The 16,619-nt window shown below is 38.7% G+C and overlaps 1 protein-coding gene across 1 annotated transcript; it reads left to right on the forward strand.

Moving 5' to 3' along the window:
• The first annotated feature begins 7,016 nt into the window (after positions 1–7,016).
• LOC134449847 (meprin A subunit beta-like) lies at positions 7,017–15,185 on the forward strand. Its single transcript, XM_063199955.1, has 10 exons — positions 7,017–7,022; positions 7,176–7,254; positions 8,912–9,130; positions 9,409–9,564; positions 9,944–10,168; positions 10,700–11,143; positions 11,330–11,506; positions 11,922–12,021; positions 12,293–12,502; positions 14,304–15,185. Exons 1-10 carry the CDS (start codon positions 7,017–7,019, stop codon positions 14,392–14,394), a joined length of 1,707 nt encoding a protein of 568 aa, XP_063056025.1. The 3' UTR covers positions 14,395–15,185.
• Positions 15,186–16,619: the final 1,434 nt, after the last annotated feature.

The raw sequence follows: 16,619 nt of genomic DNA on the forward strand, positions 1-16,619 counted from the left end.
TGAAAAAATGATTTCATTAGTTCATTATTGCAATAGAGTATGGTGAACTGGAGAGGAAGCTACGGCAGGATTCCTGACGAGTCGACCGAACAACGACGGAAGGGAGGTGGTGGGTGCAAGAAAGCAAATTTCTGACTTGAGACAGGTGAGCAGAGAATGAAAGCTGTGTAGTTAATTACAGTTTTTCTCGATTGGTTTGGCTAATTTCTCAAAACTGAGATGACATTCTCAAAACAACACGGACAAATCTCCAACCCAACTTACAATTTCCCACAACAGAATGGCATTTTTCATTGCTTTCATCAAATTTCATATGCTTTGTACATGTCTCAAATGTTTAGTACATCTCGGCAGATGGCTATATACAAGTACCCTACAGATGACACATTGAGCATACATTTAGCACATTTTCCAAATAAATTGACCTGTCTTATCTAAACGAATTAGACCATTCTCAGTCTAATGGTTGCCCTCTCCAAAACATGTCAGCATGGTTTCATTGTGTGAGTCATCATATGCAAAGTAGTCTACACAATTGTCAAAACAGTCAAGGACATAATATTTTAAGAATTTCTTTACTGTAAACAGTAAATTCATGACAGCGTTCAACAGGCCAGATGGTATTGTAACTTTACTAGTTTGTAGATAATAATTTTATAACCGTGTATATTACAGTTTCCTGTGTTATTTGGCTAATTTCTTGAATTTTTTTCAAACGGCATTCTGTGGAAGGAATTTAGTTTCGACACACGGGTAAACTGTTTTTGGAGTGATATGAGCAAGTGATGAGGATCCATGGCGATATGCTGAACCATCCAGTTTATTTTGACAGAATGACTAAATGAATGCAAATTAACCAAACCAATTGAGAAGGATATATGCCATTTTTATGGTACTGACTATTTATGTGGGAGAAGGTTTAATGCTGAAGCAAGAATGAGCTGTTTTGGGAGGTATATGACATTTTGCTAGTTATCTGAACTGTTGTGCAGAAGTGTAAGAATGTTTAGCCAAATGACCCAAAATTTATAGAAATGTCATCTCGGTTTCAAGAAATTAGCCAAACCAATTGAGAAAAACTGTAAGGGCCATTCCAAATGTCAGTGCACTGAAATTAAACCGAATGATGGCTGAGCTGAGAATGAGATTCAGAAGGGTGAATAGGCGTGCCTACAGTGCATTCGGAAAGTATTTACAGCGCTTCACTTTTTACCCATTTTATAATGTTACACCCTTATTCCAAATTGTATTAAATTGATCTCTGTCCTCAAAATGTAACATAAATATCCCATTATGACCATGTGAAAAAAACAGTATTTGAGAGTATTTGGAAAATATATTAAAATTTAAAAACACAGAAATCATATTTAGTCAAGTATTCACAGCCTTTGCTTACAGTATTTCTCAATTGGTTTTGTACATTTCTCGAATCTCTCTCGCAATTTGCAAAACATAATATTCATTCTCAAAACAGCTTTAACAAATGGCAAAACACGGTGGATAACCTGCAAAACAAAGTCTCTTGCTCAAAACCCTTATGTCTTTCAAAACCAAGTTTTTTGTGTCAATGAACGTATCAGCGCCAGCAGAATGGTTAGTCATTGTGTCATAGTGTATGGACAAGCTAGTCAAATCAATTTCTCATGTTGTCAATTGAATAGTACACTCTTGAGGATCTTTTCTGAAGCGAAATGTTGTTTAGATTGGATGGGAAATGTTGTAAATTCGGTTTTATATTACATTTATCAGATAAGATTGAGATAGTTTCATGCATTCAGTGACAAAGATTTTTGAGTGATATGACAAAAGCAATTGATAATGTACGGAATCACTGAGAATTGTACACAGCCATGGCATGGTGGACGATATCATTTGCTATATACCGAAAACAATGAGAAACTGATTTGACCATGTGCACAGGTAACACCAGGAAGTCACAATTGAACAAAGACTTTTGAGAATCATTATTCTGTTGTGAGAAATGTACAAAACCAATTGAGAAAAACTGTAATACTTTGTAGAACCACCTTTGGCAGCAACTACATTCATTTTTTAATTTCAAAATGAAAAGGGATTTAAAGGGAGGTCCTCTGTGTGTATTTCAACCTTTCTTTACATTGAATTTTTACATTTTCAGTCTGCACCTGGCTAAAATAGATGGGCGTGAGTTTTGACTGAAATCCTATGGAGAGTATCATTTGTATCATTCTGTAGTCACAGTGCATGTTGACATGCATGCTTCTTTAGGTGTAATTCAGATTTCCAATGTTGACTGCATTCATACATCCCCAATGTTAGTCTCACTACCATGCTTGACTTGACAGATGATAAACTTTTTTTTGGTAAAATTCACTTGTTTACCACCACACAACAAAACCCGCAAGAACTCCTTTTTTCACATGGTCATAATGGGGTATTTATGTTACATTTTGAGGACAGAGATTAATTTAATACAATTTGGAATAAGGCTGTAACGTAATAAAATGCGGAAAGAGTGAAGCGCTGTGAATACTCTCCGGATGCACTGTATTTTTTTGTGCTGAATTCTGATAAATGACGGTTGAGGATAGAATAGAATGCAGGTGGTAATAAGGGCATGTCAAATTTCATTACGCTTCTCCCAATTTTTTGTTTTTAACAAAACGTGCATTTTGTGATGCAGTACACAGTATACAAATTACTAGGTGTTGAATGAATCATAATGAATGGTACAGTAGTATGTGTAATTCCATATGGGAGAAGAGTGTTAGATGTTACACATGCTATTAGACATGACTGGCAGGCAATGCAAGCAAAGCTACTGTATATTTCACAGTTCATTCTTCAAAAGATGCTAGTGTTTTTTTGGGTGTTTTCAACCGTACTGTAGCCTACGATCACTGTCAGACAATGCAACTGCATTATCCTGAAACTTTTGTCTGTTCCCACTCACACGACAACCACTGACAGATGTCATGTTGATGAATGTTATTGCGAACACCGTGTGCCTCTGGATGTTACCAAACCATGGTACTGTTGAATGGCTCCTGTCGTGCGGACAAAATCTGTCAGCATAAGAGAGCAAAATGCATGAAGGATTAAAAAATGCATTGTGTTGGGCAACAATATAGATGCGATAAGATATCAAATGTCCTTGTGACGTGGCCCTTTCTGTTGCACAACTAGGAGTATGCAAAGGTGTCAATGTGGGATGGGCTACGGGCTACAGGCCCCAAAGGTTTCTGAAGCTCTACTGAGGCCTGAGGTCCTTAACCACACCTTCCCCCACCCCCACTTCTAGATATTGTTTTGGTCTTTTTGACTTTATTTATGATAGGACAGTGAAGGTGGTCACAGGAAGCGAATGGGGAGAGAGAGACGGGGAAGGGCCAGCAAAGGACCCAGGCCGGGAATCGAACCCGGGTCGGCCGCATGGTAGACGAGTGCCCTACCGGTTGGCCACGGCAAGGCCCCACCCTCACTACCCCCTCCCCTCTTCTCTCCTCTATTCCCTAAGCCCATCTCCTTTTGTAAAGCGATCTTAGGTTACTTGAAAGGCGCTATATACTGTACAACTAAGTTATTATGAGATAAGTATATTATTATTGCATACTACTACGCTACTGAAATGCAATGACAGGGTTCTGACCATCACCATTGTTGTAAATGTGCTTTGTCATACCAGCTTGCCTGGTTATTTGGTGTAGCGGTCAGAGCACACGTTTACATACCCTAGAGGGCCTCATATTCCAGTCTCTTCTGCCTTCACTTACTGTAAAATGGTGTCATAAGTGGAACGGCTTACCACCAGTCGGAAAAGCAACCATCGTATGAACCATAGGAACCACCCAGGACCTCAGGGTAAGTGACCTTGCCATGATTGACCGCAGTGATGGGTGAAGCAAATAATTTCTTGCATCCTGGATGGGAAAAGTATGCCAGGAGTTGCATGAGAGACACCCAGAGTGTATAAAGAGTATCGGACAGCTTCCTGATGCGGAGGGCATCTCTTGGGTTGTTGTTATCCAATTATGCTTACAAAGTACATGAGTACAAGATACCGTGTCTTTCATACAATTAAACATGGAACAACATTATGACATTCCAAAGAAGGAAAGAATCCGACTGACTGAATGAACCACACAAAGTGTTTGACTTGGATGTGCTATACCATTGACATACACACACACACACACACAGTAGTTATGTAACAGACATTTCTCTTTTTTCAATTCCACTGTCAAAGAGACAATTATGTCTGTCCACAAATGCATTGTTGTCTAGTGTCTTGTGTTTTGCTGAAAGATAATGTCGGCTCTTACATAAGAGTGCAGGTCTATTTGGTGCACTTGACATAATGTTTGGGGTCACTGTTCAAATGGCACGACATTCTTGCGTCATCATCTTATAGGTAATCTTAATCCTATATATATATATATATATATATACATACACCATGGGTTAAAAATCGTAGCAGTTTAGCACAGCCGCTACAAGCAGCGCAACAACTGCAAGCACCGGGTAAAATAATTGAAGGTTCCTCATGGGATTTTCAGTTGGATTGTCAGGGAACCTAAAAGTTAATTTATATTACATTTTACGTTACATTACACTTATCTGATGGCGCTGTCATCCAAAGCGAGTTACAGATATTTCAGGGTATTGATTACAGTCTCAGGAACAGTGTGGCATTAAGAGGCCCACTGAAGGGCATTCTGCCGAAGGAGGGAGGAAGGAATTGGGAAGGAACCTGCAACACTGTGATCTACCAGTTCAACTACCAAATTTATTATCCTACGGCTGGTTCTCTGAGGGACCATGCTAGTTCTCTTAGGAACCTAAACGTTTGGGGAAAACACTTTAGGTTTTTTTTAAATGGTAGCATTTGATGGTTTCTCAAAGAAAATGTGAGTTTCTGAGAACTATAAGAACCAATTCACCACATATAGATTCCTTAGAAACATTGTAGATCCTCTAACATTAGGTGTCAAACTTTTTTTTTACTGTGTACAGTACGTTCTCTCATGCTCTCAGAGCTCAGGATAATGAAAGAGTGAGCAAAAGGGCAGGCAATAAGTTGACCACAAATATAATGTGACAACTGTCATGGCAATGTTGTTAGAATTTGCACAGCGGCTACGAGTTATTTTACCCTTCCCTGCCATTTGTGGAGGTAGAGCAGAGAAGAATAGAACAACAAATACAAATGTCAACAAAAGCAGACAAGGGGCCTACCACTAAAAAAGGAATGGCAGGACTATAGGAAGACATATGGCAAGACAAAGCACCAAAGGTAGATTAAAAAAAGCTCTTACTCAAATGGGAGACCATGACTTAAAATGTTTCAGGGAGGCAACAGCTTGCTATAACATATGAAGGCCCAATGTAGCCTACTGGTCTTGCATAGGTAGGCCACGGTGCAGAAAGAAGACTGGCCGATAGCCATATGGACACACTGTAAAAAGGTATTGACTTGGAACTGCAGTTGGTGCTATATTAGTCTTTGTGATGATGATTGGTAACAGACTGGAATGGAAAAGCAACCAATGCAGTCCAGATTATCATCTGTCAGTGAGAGCAACAACGGTACACAAAAATGTGCAGTCACATCTGTAAACACCTGTGAACAATTGCACAAACTTTCTTTTCATCAGTTCGAGTCACACCTTATCAGGAGTATTGTGTCAAAAATGACACAAACTGTGTTTGCTCAGGGACAACATATTTGAATGTGTGTGCTCAGGGACATTTTTGTTGTTTGTTACAGTAAATGTGTCATATTTGTGTCATAAGAAAGTGTTAGTAATAGTGTAACAAAAACTGTTCTGATGAGTAATTGGCTACATTGTACATATAAATACATTTGAAATAAGAATAATTAATTTGCAGTTTTAACACAAAATGTTTCAGATACAGTAGGCTATTTTAACTGAACGGTGCACGTTGTGTCACATTCCACACTATGTGTTAAAACCATCTTAACACAATGCATGTGTCAAAAAAATTACACATTCCCTCTGAGATTACTCAAGACTGAAAACAGGTCTGGCTACATAGTGGTCCTCTGCATTCAGATAAATAAGCAAGGACAGCTCAAAGTCCGCTCTCAGTTCCAGCAGAAGAGCTGAGACTTCATCATCACTGGCAACAAGGATCTCCTGTATACGTATGTATGGACCTTTAGGACTCCTACTTTACTTAACAGTGAGTCCTTATTGATGACTGAAGAGTTAAACATCACTGCCTAGGCTATATCATGTCTTATTTAACCATACTTGATATATTACTTACATCATTATTCCCTCATATTTCATGCTCCACTAATGTAAAATGTTTAATTTACCGTATATGCCTATCATATGAAAGCGGTCATTCTCGATATACTGTATATAAAATGTATTTCACTTTGATGAAAGCAGTCTTTTACATTGTAGATGGGCTGCATTAGGAGGATGCTGCTGCCATTATTTGTAGTGTTGAATGCACTGGGAACATTCAGTCTGGTAGGAACCTTTGATATTGCAATGGATTTCAGTTGCTTTCATATACCATATAAATTATAATGACAAAGTGAAATGTGCTTGCAATTTTCATCTCTCTCTCTCTCTCTCTCTCTCTCTCTCTCACACACACACACACACACACACACTACAGCCAGCACTTCCTCTCATAGGTGAGTAGCTTTGATGGAATTTGAAAACATGCTCCATATTCAAAGAACAGTTTTTAAATTATGTAAATAATTTCAGTAGGATTATGTAAGTAAAATAAATAATGCATTGTTAATACATTGTTAATACATGCTAACGGTTTTTTGTAATGTCGATTCTTTTGTTCAAAGAGCTTGAAGATGAAACTCACAGCATTTCCGAAATCAATGACGGTAGGTTTTTTGCTATATGTACATTCAAATCAAGGACAATAAACAACATGAAAAGGTACTGGGAATGACATGAGAACACAGATGTCATATACTAACACCATTGTATTTCATTTTGCATTTAGCTGCAGGATTACATTTGTTTGGGGGAGACATCATGGAGGTCAGTAGCTTTCTATTAAAACTCAATCACATAGAATAGAATAGAATAGAATAGAATAGCCTATACACAGTAAAATGAGATGTAAACCTATTCCATATCAACATATCACATATTCTGTTGTACTGCTTGATTTTTATTTAAATTGACCTCCAGAGTGACCTCAGAAGTTCTACAACCAATCAGAATCGCAGATGGAACACCTCCGTTCCTTATGAGCTGGCAAGAAGCCTTGGTGAGTTGGCCTATAACTAAGCGAACATGACTATACAGTTAATTAAAGTAGTAAACACCTTCCAGGCTGTATTTGGTTCGAGTGCTCTCTAAGTGTTGAAGTAACATTGTATTGTTTTACTGTATTGGATCAAGGTCAGGCCCATCATACCTTCACTTTATATCCAGTGCTTTAACCATTGATATTATGTTGAAATGGTACTGTGAAAGATGGGCTAGGTTAGAGAGAAATGATTTCAGAAGCAGTATGTCAAAGCCCAAGGTTTTAGATGCAATTTAAAATATGATATAGCCAATGTAAAAGTGTAAAATGTAAAAAGACTATAACAATCATGACAGTCTTGCTGTCATGTCCATTATGATGTAACTAGCTACCCCACAAACTTAACTTGGTCTTTGTGTGTCTACAATGATTTAAAAAAAAACAAAAAACAAAAAAAAACGCTTACCATTTCTTTTGCAGACTTGAGTGCCAAAGGCATCATTTTAAGGGCACTTGAGCAGTTCAGGCTGAAAACATGCATCGACTTCACTCCACGACTAAATCAAACACCCTACATCAGCATCAAAAAAAGATCAGGGTAAGTTTCTGTCTGTTAAAGGGACTAATTGTGAGAGTTTACAGAGTTCACATTATGGAATTCTCTTCGATTCAACTTGATTATATTAATGAAGGCATTAAAAATATAATACATTTCTAATAGGCCTAAATAGTGATACAAATATTGTATTTCGCAGGTGTTGGTCTTATATTGGACAGGTCTTTTCTAATGCACAGACGGTTTCCATCGGAACTGGATGTGCAGTCATTGACACTGTAGAACATGAACTTCTCCATGCCTTGGGCTTCTACCATGAACAGGCCAGATATGATAGAGATGAGCACGTCACAATCGTCTGGGAAAACATCAGAGAAGGTTCACAAACTTATAGCTAAAGTGTGTGTGTGTGTGTAAGGGTGAATGAAGCCCTGTATGACAGCAAGGGGTATTTTACTCAGCAAAAAAGTGTTAATTACATAATATAACCCTGTGAACACACCAGAAGAGACAAAAGCTACAAATTGTTGCGGGACTGTCTTCATAGCAAGAGCGACACGAGTGATAAAAGCAACAGAGTATTACCATTAAAAGCAGAATGCAGGTGGCCCTGCAGTGGCAGTTCGATTCCCGCCCCGGGTCCTTTGCCGACCCCTCCCCGTCTCTCTCCCAATTCGCTTCCTGTCCACCTCTCACACTGTCCTATCAAATAAAGTCGAAAAAGACCCCCCAAAAAAATCTTTTTTTTTAAAAAAGCAGAATGCAAGCATTCTGACAGTCCAATTGACTGTGGCAGCTCTCGCCGAACCACATCATACCTCATTTATAATATTCGCAAAAGTTCAACTATAAACTGTCGCTCAAATCGCCTCGTCGCCCAAATCGCTTTTGTCTCTCCTGACGCCAGCTCCTCCATACAAAGTCAATTACATCCGTCGCCATTGTCACTCTTGGTGTGTTTGTGTCATAACATACCTTAATAATAACACTTAATAACTATGTCTTCCTTGGTGTGCCTGAAAATGCTTTGATATATTAAAATGGCTCAATGAATACAACGTTACAATATAATGGACACTGAGCTACTGTATGTGCTGTTCTGTTTTTTTTTTAATCAAGGGTATGAAAACAACTTTGAAAAAGTCAGTGAAGATTTCTCCAGCCTCCTTAATACATCATATGACTACACATCTGTCATGCATTATGGGGAAAACTTTTTCACCAACGGAAATGGATCCACCATCCTCACAAAGAACCCAGAGTTTCAAGATGTGATCGGCAACAGTGTTGAAATGAGTCCCACGGATGCACTGGAACTCAACAGGCTCTACCGTTGCAGTAAGAGCTATACAGTAAAAAATGCAGTGTTAATTCAACACCACTCTGAGAAGACATTGCCCCATTCAATTTGGAGTGTTGCATTAACACTGTGAAGCTGTATATGCCCTAACACTGTTACATCCAACTGTCTAAGTGTTAATTCAGTCATAGTAACATTCAAAATTGAATTACCTACTGTAACACTATTTGATTGGGGCCATACATTCTCAGAAGATTCACGTAAGGTACATGTGTGCTTGTCTTTCAAGCTGCTGTTTGTGTTTTGTCTGACTTAGATGCGTCAGTCACCTTGAGGCAAAACTGCAGCTTTGAGGATGAGAGCATGTGCGAGATGACGGTCTGCTCCAGGGGTTCACCTGAATGGCAGACAGTGAGTCGAACTGATGGAGGTCCCCATTCTGACCACACGTACCTGGGCACCGAGAAACAGGGTAAAGGCAATAAATAACAAGGACCGGTAGTAGAAAACAAACCCCACTCAGGCAGGTTGTTTCATTCTGTATTGCAATGGATTGGATTATAGCTTACAAATAGAAAAAGAATGAAAAATAAATATTTTAACCTTTGACAATTAGCAAGACCCAATTCTATCTAAAGGTATTGGGGGTCATCTAGCACTCATTTTCCCATCTTCTTTTAAAAACAATGTACACGGTAAATCCGATCAGTATTTTTTTTCATATTGTTTCTTACGTATATTTTAAGTGTAACAAACTGAAAACAATACCCCTTGAGGGAAAGGTATTCAGTGACATAAAGCAATCAATAAATCCATCAGGCTCATCTACCAGTGTGTATCTGGTTACCTAGGTAGTGGCCTCTTCATGCACTTCAGCACTGTGAAAGGAAACAAAGGGGATTCCTCCAGGCTCATAACCAAGAGGATGACTCCAACTAGACCATGCCAGATCCAGTGCCTTCAGTTCTACTATTACTACAGTGGGAACAAAATGGATCAGCTCAACATCTGGATCAGGGAGTTTGAAAGCAAAGACGATGTGGAGGGAACTCGCAGGCTGATGGGACAGATAACAGGTAATGTGAGCAACTACACATACATTTCTTGTCTTTAAATCCAAAAATGACTGGCCAGTGGTACTATCATACATCTCCAGTAGTAACTACAGTAGTAATAATTCAATTTGTCAATTTGCCAATTTGGAATGCTTAAAGGTTTCAGTTCTAAGAGAAGGCTGTCATCAGGGCTGTAACCAGACATTTCCAAAGACCAAGGTCAAATACTGCGTGCTGTGCTGCATTCTGTACATTTAGAATGCTTCAAACACTTCAGGCAGACTCTTAAGTTTGTTTTCATTAATCACTGCCTTGAGGATAAATGGGAGTGGCGTATATAGACTTGAATTTATCATTGTTGATCATATATTGATTTTCATCAATAGATACATTTTACATTACTGAAAAAAAGAGGACATGACCTCTGTGTCCTCAATGGTAGTTACGGCCATGGCTGTCATAATGGAAAGAATGACATTACATTGTGTAAATATCACTTTTTTAAGAGAGGGTTTGGATCATCTTCCGTATTTATCTGCTCCTCCTCTTTAGGATCCCCAGCTGATTACTGGCAGCTCCACCATGTTCCCCTGAACGCCTCTAAGACCTTCCAGGTGGAGTTTGAGGGCCGCAAGGGATCAGGGTCTTCAAGCGGGGGCTTCTCGGTGGACGACATCAACCTCTCAGAGACCGAATGTCCCCATCACACATGGCAGATCCGGAACTTTGAGGAGCGTTTGAACAGTAGTGCTCGCAGCGAAATATATAGCCCAAGATACTACACCACTGATGGCTACGGCTATCAGATTCGTCTGTCTTTGAGGTCAACGTATTTTGGCCTGTATTTACGCCTGGTGTCTGGAGACTATGACGACCAGCTAGAGTGGCCTTTTGCATGGAGACAGTTGTCTTCCATAATGGTGGATCAGAATCCACGCATGCAGATGCACATGTCTAAGCTGAGGACTATAACCACCGATCCAGGAGCGATGATCAGTAAGTATTAGGGCTAACTCATACGAAGAACAATTACCATAAGGGCACAACCACAGTGATAAGTGTGTCTAAACTCAAGAACAATATTTGACAGATTTTTCTGTTTCTGCATTTGTATTTTTCCAACTGTACTGCACTGCTATTCACATCATGAACTTATCCAAACATGTTTCTTTTCTAATAAAGATGCAGAGCAGTCCTTGTGGGATAACCCTCGTGAGGTTGGAACACTTACCGAGGTCAATGGTGAGACTTTTTACGCCTCGTACGCTGTTGGACGTTCAACTTTCATGACACTGGATGACCTACGGAAAAGAGACTTCCTGAAAGGAGGTGATGCAGTCATCTCCTTTTTCATGCAAGGTTGGTATTCTTACACTGGACACTCATTTCTTGTCTTATATGTTTGAGTAGAAGAACTGTCAATAGAATATCTCTGACATCTGTAGCCAAAGAACTCGGGGGGCCCGCCCTCTTTGTGCAAGTGCAGCATTTCAGGGGCAGTGATGGGCAAAAAAATGATTCATTAGTTACAATCCAGTGCTTCATATTCCAAATGACTTGGTTTTACCAGTCAAATCCAACCAGGTAATTGGCTGATTAAATAATCACCTGGTTGAATTGGACAGGCAAAACAATGTCATTTGGAATATGTGGCACTAGATTTAAAGTAATGAATCCATTTTGCCCATCACTACTCCGGGGACAGCCAAACCAGACCCTTGATGGCAAAGTCAACGTTTTTTTCAATGATGGGCTGTCTCAATCTCCATTTCAGATATCAGACCTCTCTTGACAAACAACTCTTTGCCCTGCCCTGGAATTCCACAGCAAAACTTCACATCGGTTCCTAAGGATAGTGATTACTCCTGTTCAAGGTACCCACTTCAAATTCACTATGTATTATTTCACAGTGCTTACCATTTGAAGAACCGCCTGGTAGACCGTGAGTAAGCTGTATACCAATAAGAGTTACGCTACTGTAATGCATACCATAAGATGATAGCAGGTTACATGACCAGACAGGTAAAGGTCTTATTGTGCATTATTTATTATATCAAGGAATTTTAATTGATTTGCAGCCCATATAGTATATTTGGCATTATTTTTGTTAAATGACTATGCAATATAACACTCTCTCCCAAAAAGGGTTACTACTACCACCAGTCCACCCACCACTACCACTCCAACCACCACCACTAGTCCACCCACCACCACTACTACTACCACCAGTCCACCCACCACTACCACTCCAACCACCACTACTACCATTACCAGTCCAACCACCACTACTACCACTACAACAACCACAACTTCAACCACCACTACCACCACGGAGGGGCCTGATGTGGATGGCAAGTAAGTCACAACTACAACTTATCAGTCTACAACACAAAACTGTTTATCCATGCAGTGCTAAAAAAAATGGAACTGCAATGATAACTAGCGAAAAAGATGGAGGGATTCCGTTAAGATTCAGAACAGCTGAAATGCAGATATCATTCAAGGCTGTATGAAATCAAAAGACTTTGGGATACTTGCTCCTAGTCATCTACAAACCCCAACTCCGATGAAGTTGGGACGTTTGGTAAACAGTGAATAAAATCAAAATGCTATCATTTTCAAAACATTCAATCTATTCATTAGATGGAGAATAGTGAAAAGACAACATATTAAGTGTTAAAACCGAGAAAAAAATATTGTTTTGGGGACATATGTACTCATTTCTAATTTGATAAATCCAACACGTCTCAAAAGAGTTGGGACGGGGACAATAAATGGCAGCAAATGTCGAGGAAGACTAAAAACAAAACAAAAGACAACACTTAACAGTTAAATGCATTAACCGATGAGATGATTTTATATAAAAAACAGTGTTAATTCCTATCTTGGACATGATTTCACCAGCTTAAATGGTGGGTGTATTTCTTGTCATGTTTTGCAAAGTTTTCCTTTCTGTAGTGCTTACAGTGTGACAGGTCTTGACCAAAAACCCACCATTTTATCACCTGCTGGTCCTTATGATGGAGCCAAACTGTTAAAACATAGTAGAGAATGCAATTTGACCTTACTATGTGGCAGTAATCGAAGATCACCCTTCAAAATATAATGCATGAGTGGCTTTTCATGCTGTTTAAAACACATTTATACCATTCAGCACTGTATTTAACTCTACAGATGAGTGAGAACATCTTAACCAATGCACTACTGCACCCGCATGCCATCATGGAGGCTGACTTTTGAAGCTAGCACTAACACAAGTTGGATGGTCCATTTTTACTGTAGCACAGGATGTGCAATGCTCTATTATTGTCAAAAAGAATGGACTTCTACAACTTCTGCTGACTTCTGTAAGCAAAGGACAGTTTCCCATGTCTTCTGGGTCTATTTCAAGTGAGCTCAGGTGCTTAGGAGAATGTTACACCCCTGTATCATTTTCATGCATTAAGCATTCTTAATATGGTCAATTTTCAATAGCTCTAGCACTCCAGGAATTAGAGTGAGACTACAGCCAATATATATTTCATGATGTCATGAACCTATACAATGATTTTATTAACAAAAATATGTCTTATATACAATCAATCGTGGTAAATCAAAGGGAATTCAAAAATGTATGTAATAACTATGGTAATTATTCCCTTTGCATCTTTAATTCTGAGTGACTCAGCCTCTCTGTGATGATCTTATACCTGGACACCTATATTGTCCGTCAGTACAATTCATTTTGAAATGTTCTTCTTTGTTGTTTTATCTTATTTGGATGTTTACTAAATTTCACTGATCCCCGTCCCAACTCTTTTGAGACGTGTTGGATTTATCAAATTAGAAATGAGTACATATGTCCCCCAAAACAATATTTTTTCTCAGTTTTAACACTTAATATGTTGTCTTCTCACTATTCTCCATCTAGTGAATAGATTGAATGTTTTGAAAATGATAGCATTTTGATTTTATTCACTGTTAACCAAACGTCCCAACTTCATCGGAGTTGGGGTTTGTACATCCATATGGGGAATCTTGACTTTTAAGTATCGCTCAGTTTAAATGTCCATACCACAATAACTACATGAATAGTTAGATTCATCATTGTACTGCTTTTTATAAAATCCTGAGTCATATTTTTTTTGACTGATTTGCGGTTGTTTGTCTGTTCCAGCTGTGACAGCTTTTTCTGCAGCTTCTCTCCAAAGACGACATGCTGCCCCCTCGTCCTGCTCTTCACTTTACTCCTGTTGTTGACTCACTGATGCCCTCCACGGGCTATGTAGCCTATCTGCTCTATATGGTCCATATCAGGGAAATGTAAAATCCTTTCCTTTCTGATGGGGCTTAACAAAGAATTATGTTACTTGATGCACTTGGATCTTCGCGTGTGAAGATAATTGGTTACAGAGTATCTATGTAAATTCAGACATTAAAGGTAGAGTGTGTAATGCTTTTAGCAGTTTATTTCCAGAATGCATGCTGCTCATTCACAAATGTCACCTATTTCACATACTACACCAGCACCACCAAATTCTAACTATTTATTATGAATGGAAAAAAATAACTTTTCATACACGAAAAGGTGGATCTTCTCCATGGCCGCCAATTTGAATTTTCTGTAATAGACAGTTTAGCTGCAAAACTTACTGTACTTTGTTCATTCTAGTAAATGTTAGTTTATTTGTAAATATTCATGAAAGGATCAAATTAGGGAATAGGCAGCACAGTCGTAATGAGCAGCATAGTTGCAATAGCCAACCTATACGCTGGCCGCAATCCTACTCTACCTTTAAAGGTTTTAAGGGGTTTTATGTACATATTAATTCTGTTTATAATTTGTTTAAGACTGTGCATAGAATTAATAATTACATTTTAGGACTTAAACAAGGAAAACCTTTATTATTTATTGTGTCCATATTTAGAATAGCTGTCTGTTTCAGTCAGGTTGGAGTACAGTCAGTTTGCATAGAATGCATAGGGATTTTATCTCTCGAGTTTGGGGCTTATCTTTATCCACTTTGATTTCTTATGGATTTCTGTGATTTATCTCATTAAAAGGTTTTAGCATTAGTTGCTGTTGTCCATCAGCCTACATCATCTATTTGACTGATTTCCAATATGGTAACACAGATAAATCATTCACATGTCATCAATGAATTAAAGTGTGATCAAGTCCGATCTCATTGACATAGATATATGCAGTCATTTAGGCAACTTGGAACCTCATGGCACAAGGATTCTGGAAGAAACTCCTTTATGAACCGTCTCTACCTTATCAATCGTCTTGACCTAGCTTGCTAAACCAACAAGCTTGATTTTGTAGACAAGGTCTGGTAGGCATATCATAGCCATACATATTGCATTACCAGGGTGTCTACAGGTTTGACCAAGTCAAAATTAAGACATTTTAAGACTTTTCAATACCATTTTCCGAATAAAATTAAGACCAACTTGCGGCGTTTACAGGTTTTAGTAAGTCAAAATTAAGACATTTTAAGACTTTTAAATACCATTTTCCAAATGAAATTAGGAACAACTCGCAAGATCATACACAGGTTCAAATGAAGCAGAAAAACCAATTGGTTATTTACATTAATGTAGCCGTTTGAAAACACAAAACTATACACAATGAAACTTTACACTACATAAAATTCAATAATGCGTTCTAAATTACACTACATGGCTACAACTCCCGATTTCCGTCGCGAAGTTCATCACATGGCTGACATAATTATTTCTCCCTAAATTAAGCTCCACAAATTTAAGACATTTGGGTTGAACATTTAAGACAAAATAAGACTTTTCAAGGCCTTACGTGGCGAAAATGAAATTTAAGACTTTTTAAGACTTTTTAAGGACCCGCGGCCACCCTGATTACGTATTACATGATTTTCAAATGTTTTACATGATTAACCTGTTTAATTTGATTTTGTATATTTTTTTATTCTATATCAAATTATTGTAATTCAACATTTAAACTAATTTGTGCTGCCTCTTGGCCAGGGAATGCTTGCAAAAGAGATTATTTATCTCAATGGTGCTTTTCTCATAGTTAAATGAAGGTTGAATAAAATAAATAAAAATCAATCAACCAATCAGCACACTGAAGAGTAGATCCGACCGGGTTCCAGTGTGTGCTGAGGTAATTTCCCTATCCTTCCCCATCTCTCTCTCCCATTCATTCCCTGTCGTCCTCTGACTGTCATATCCAAATAAAGGCATTAAAGCCCCTTGCTTTCTCAAATGATCCCATCTACCTTACAGGTAAGTGGGTGTCCAGTGAATTGGTTGGAACAATTGTGGCAGAACTTGGGATGCCACTCTACCTCTGCCATCAATCCCCACATTCTGGATGGTCATTCACGCCTCGCTACTGAGTCAGTCATGGCTCATGGGCTTGCTTTACATGGCCAGACAGTGGCAATGGGCTTCCCCTTTGTGACCCCACACCTGAGTCTGTGCAGAACGCTGCTCTGCTGCTCTAGCT

Source organism: Engraulis encrasicolus, chromosome 5 (genome assembly GCF_034702125.1).
Source record: "Engraulis encrasicolus isolate BLACKSEA-1 chromosome 5, IST_EnEncr_1.0, whole genome shotgun sequence".
In the NCBI taxonomy this organism is placed as follows: domain Eukaryota; kingdom Metazoa; phylum Chordata; class Actinopteri; order Clupeiformes; family Engraulidae; genus Engraulis; species Engraulis encrasicolus.

What these genes read in the sequence shown, in the direction of transcription:
- LOC134449847 (XM_063199955.1), top strand. An exon ending in CGATCCAGGAGCGATGATCA is followed by an intron (nt 11,144 to 11,329) that starts GTAAGTATTAGG and finishes TTTCTAATAAAG; the next exon opens with ATGCAGAGCAGTCCTTGTGG. An exon ending in AGTGATTACTCCTGTTCAAG is followed by an intron (nt 12,022 to 12,292) that starts GTACCCACTTCA and finishes TCTCCCAAAAAG; the next exon opens with GGTTACTACTACCACCAGTC.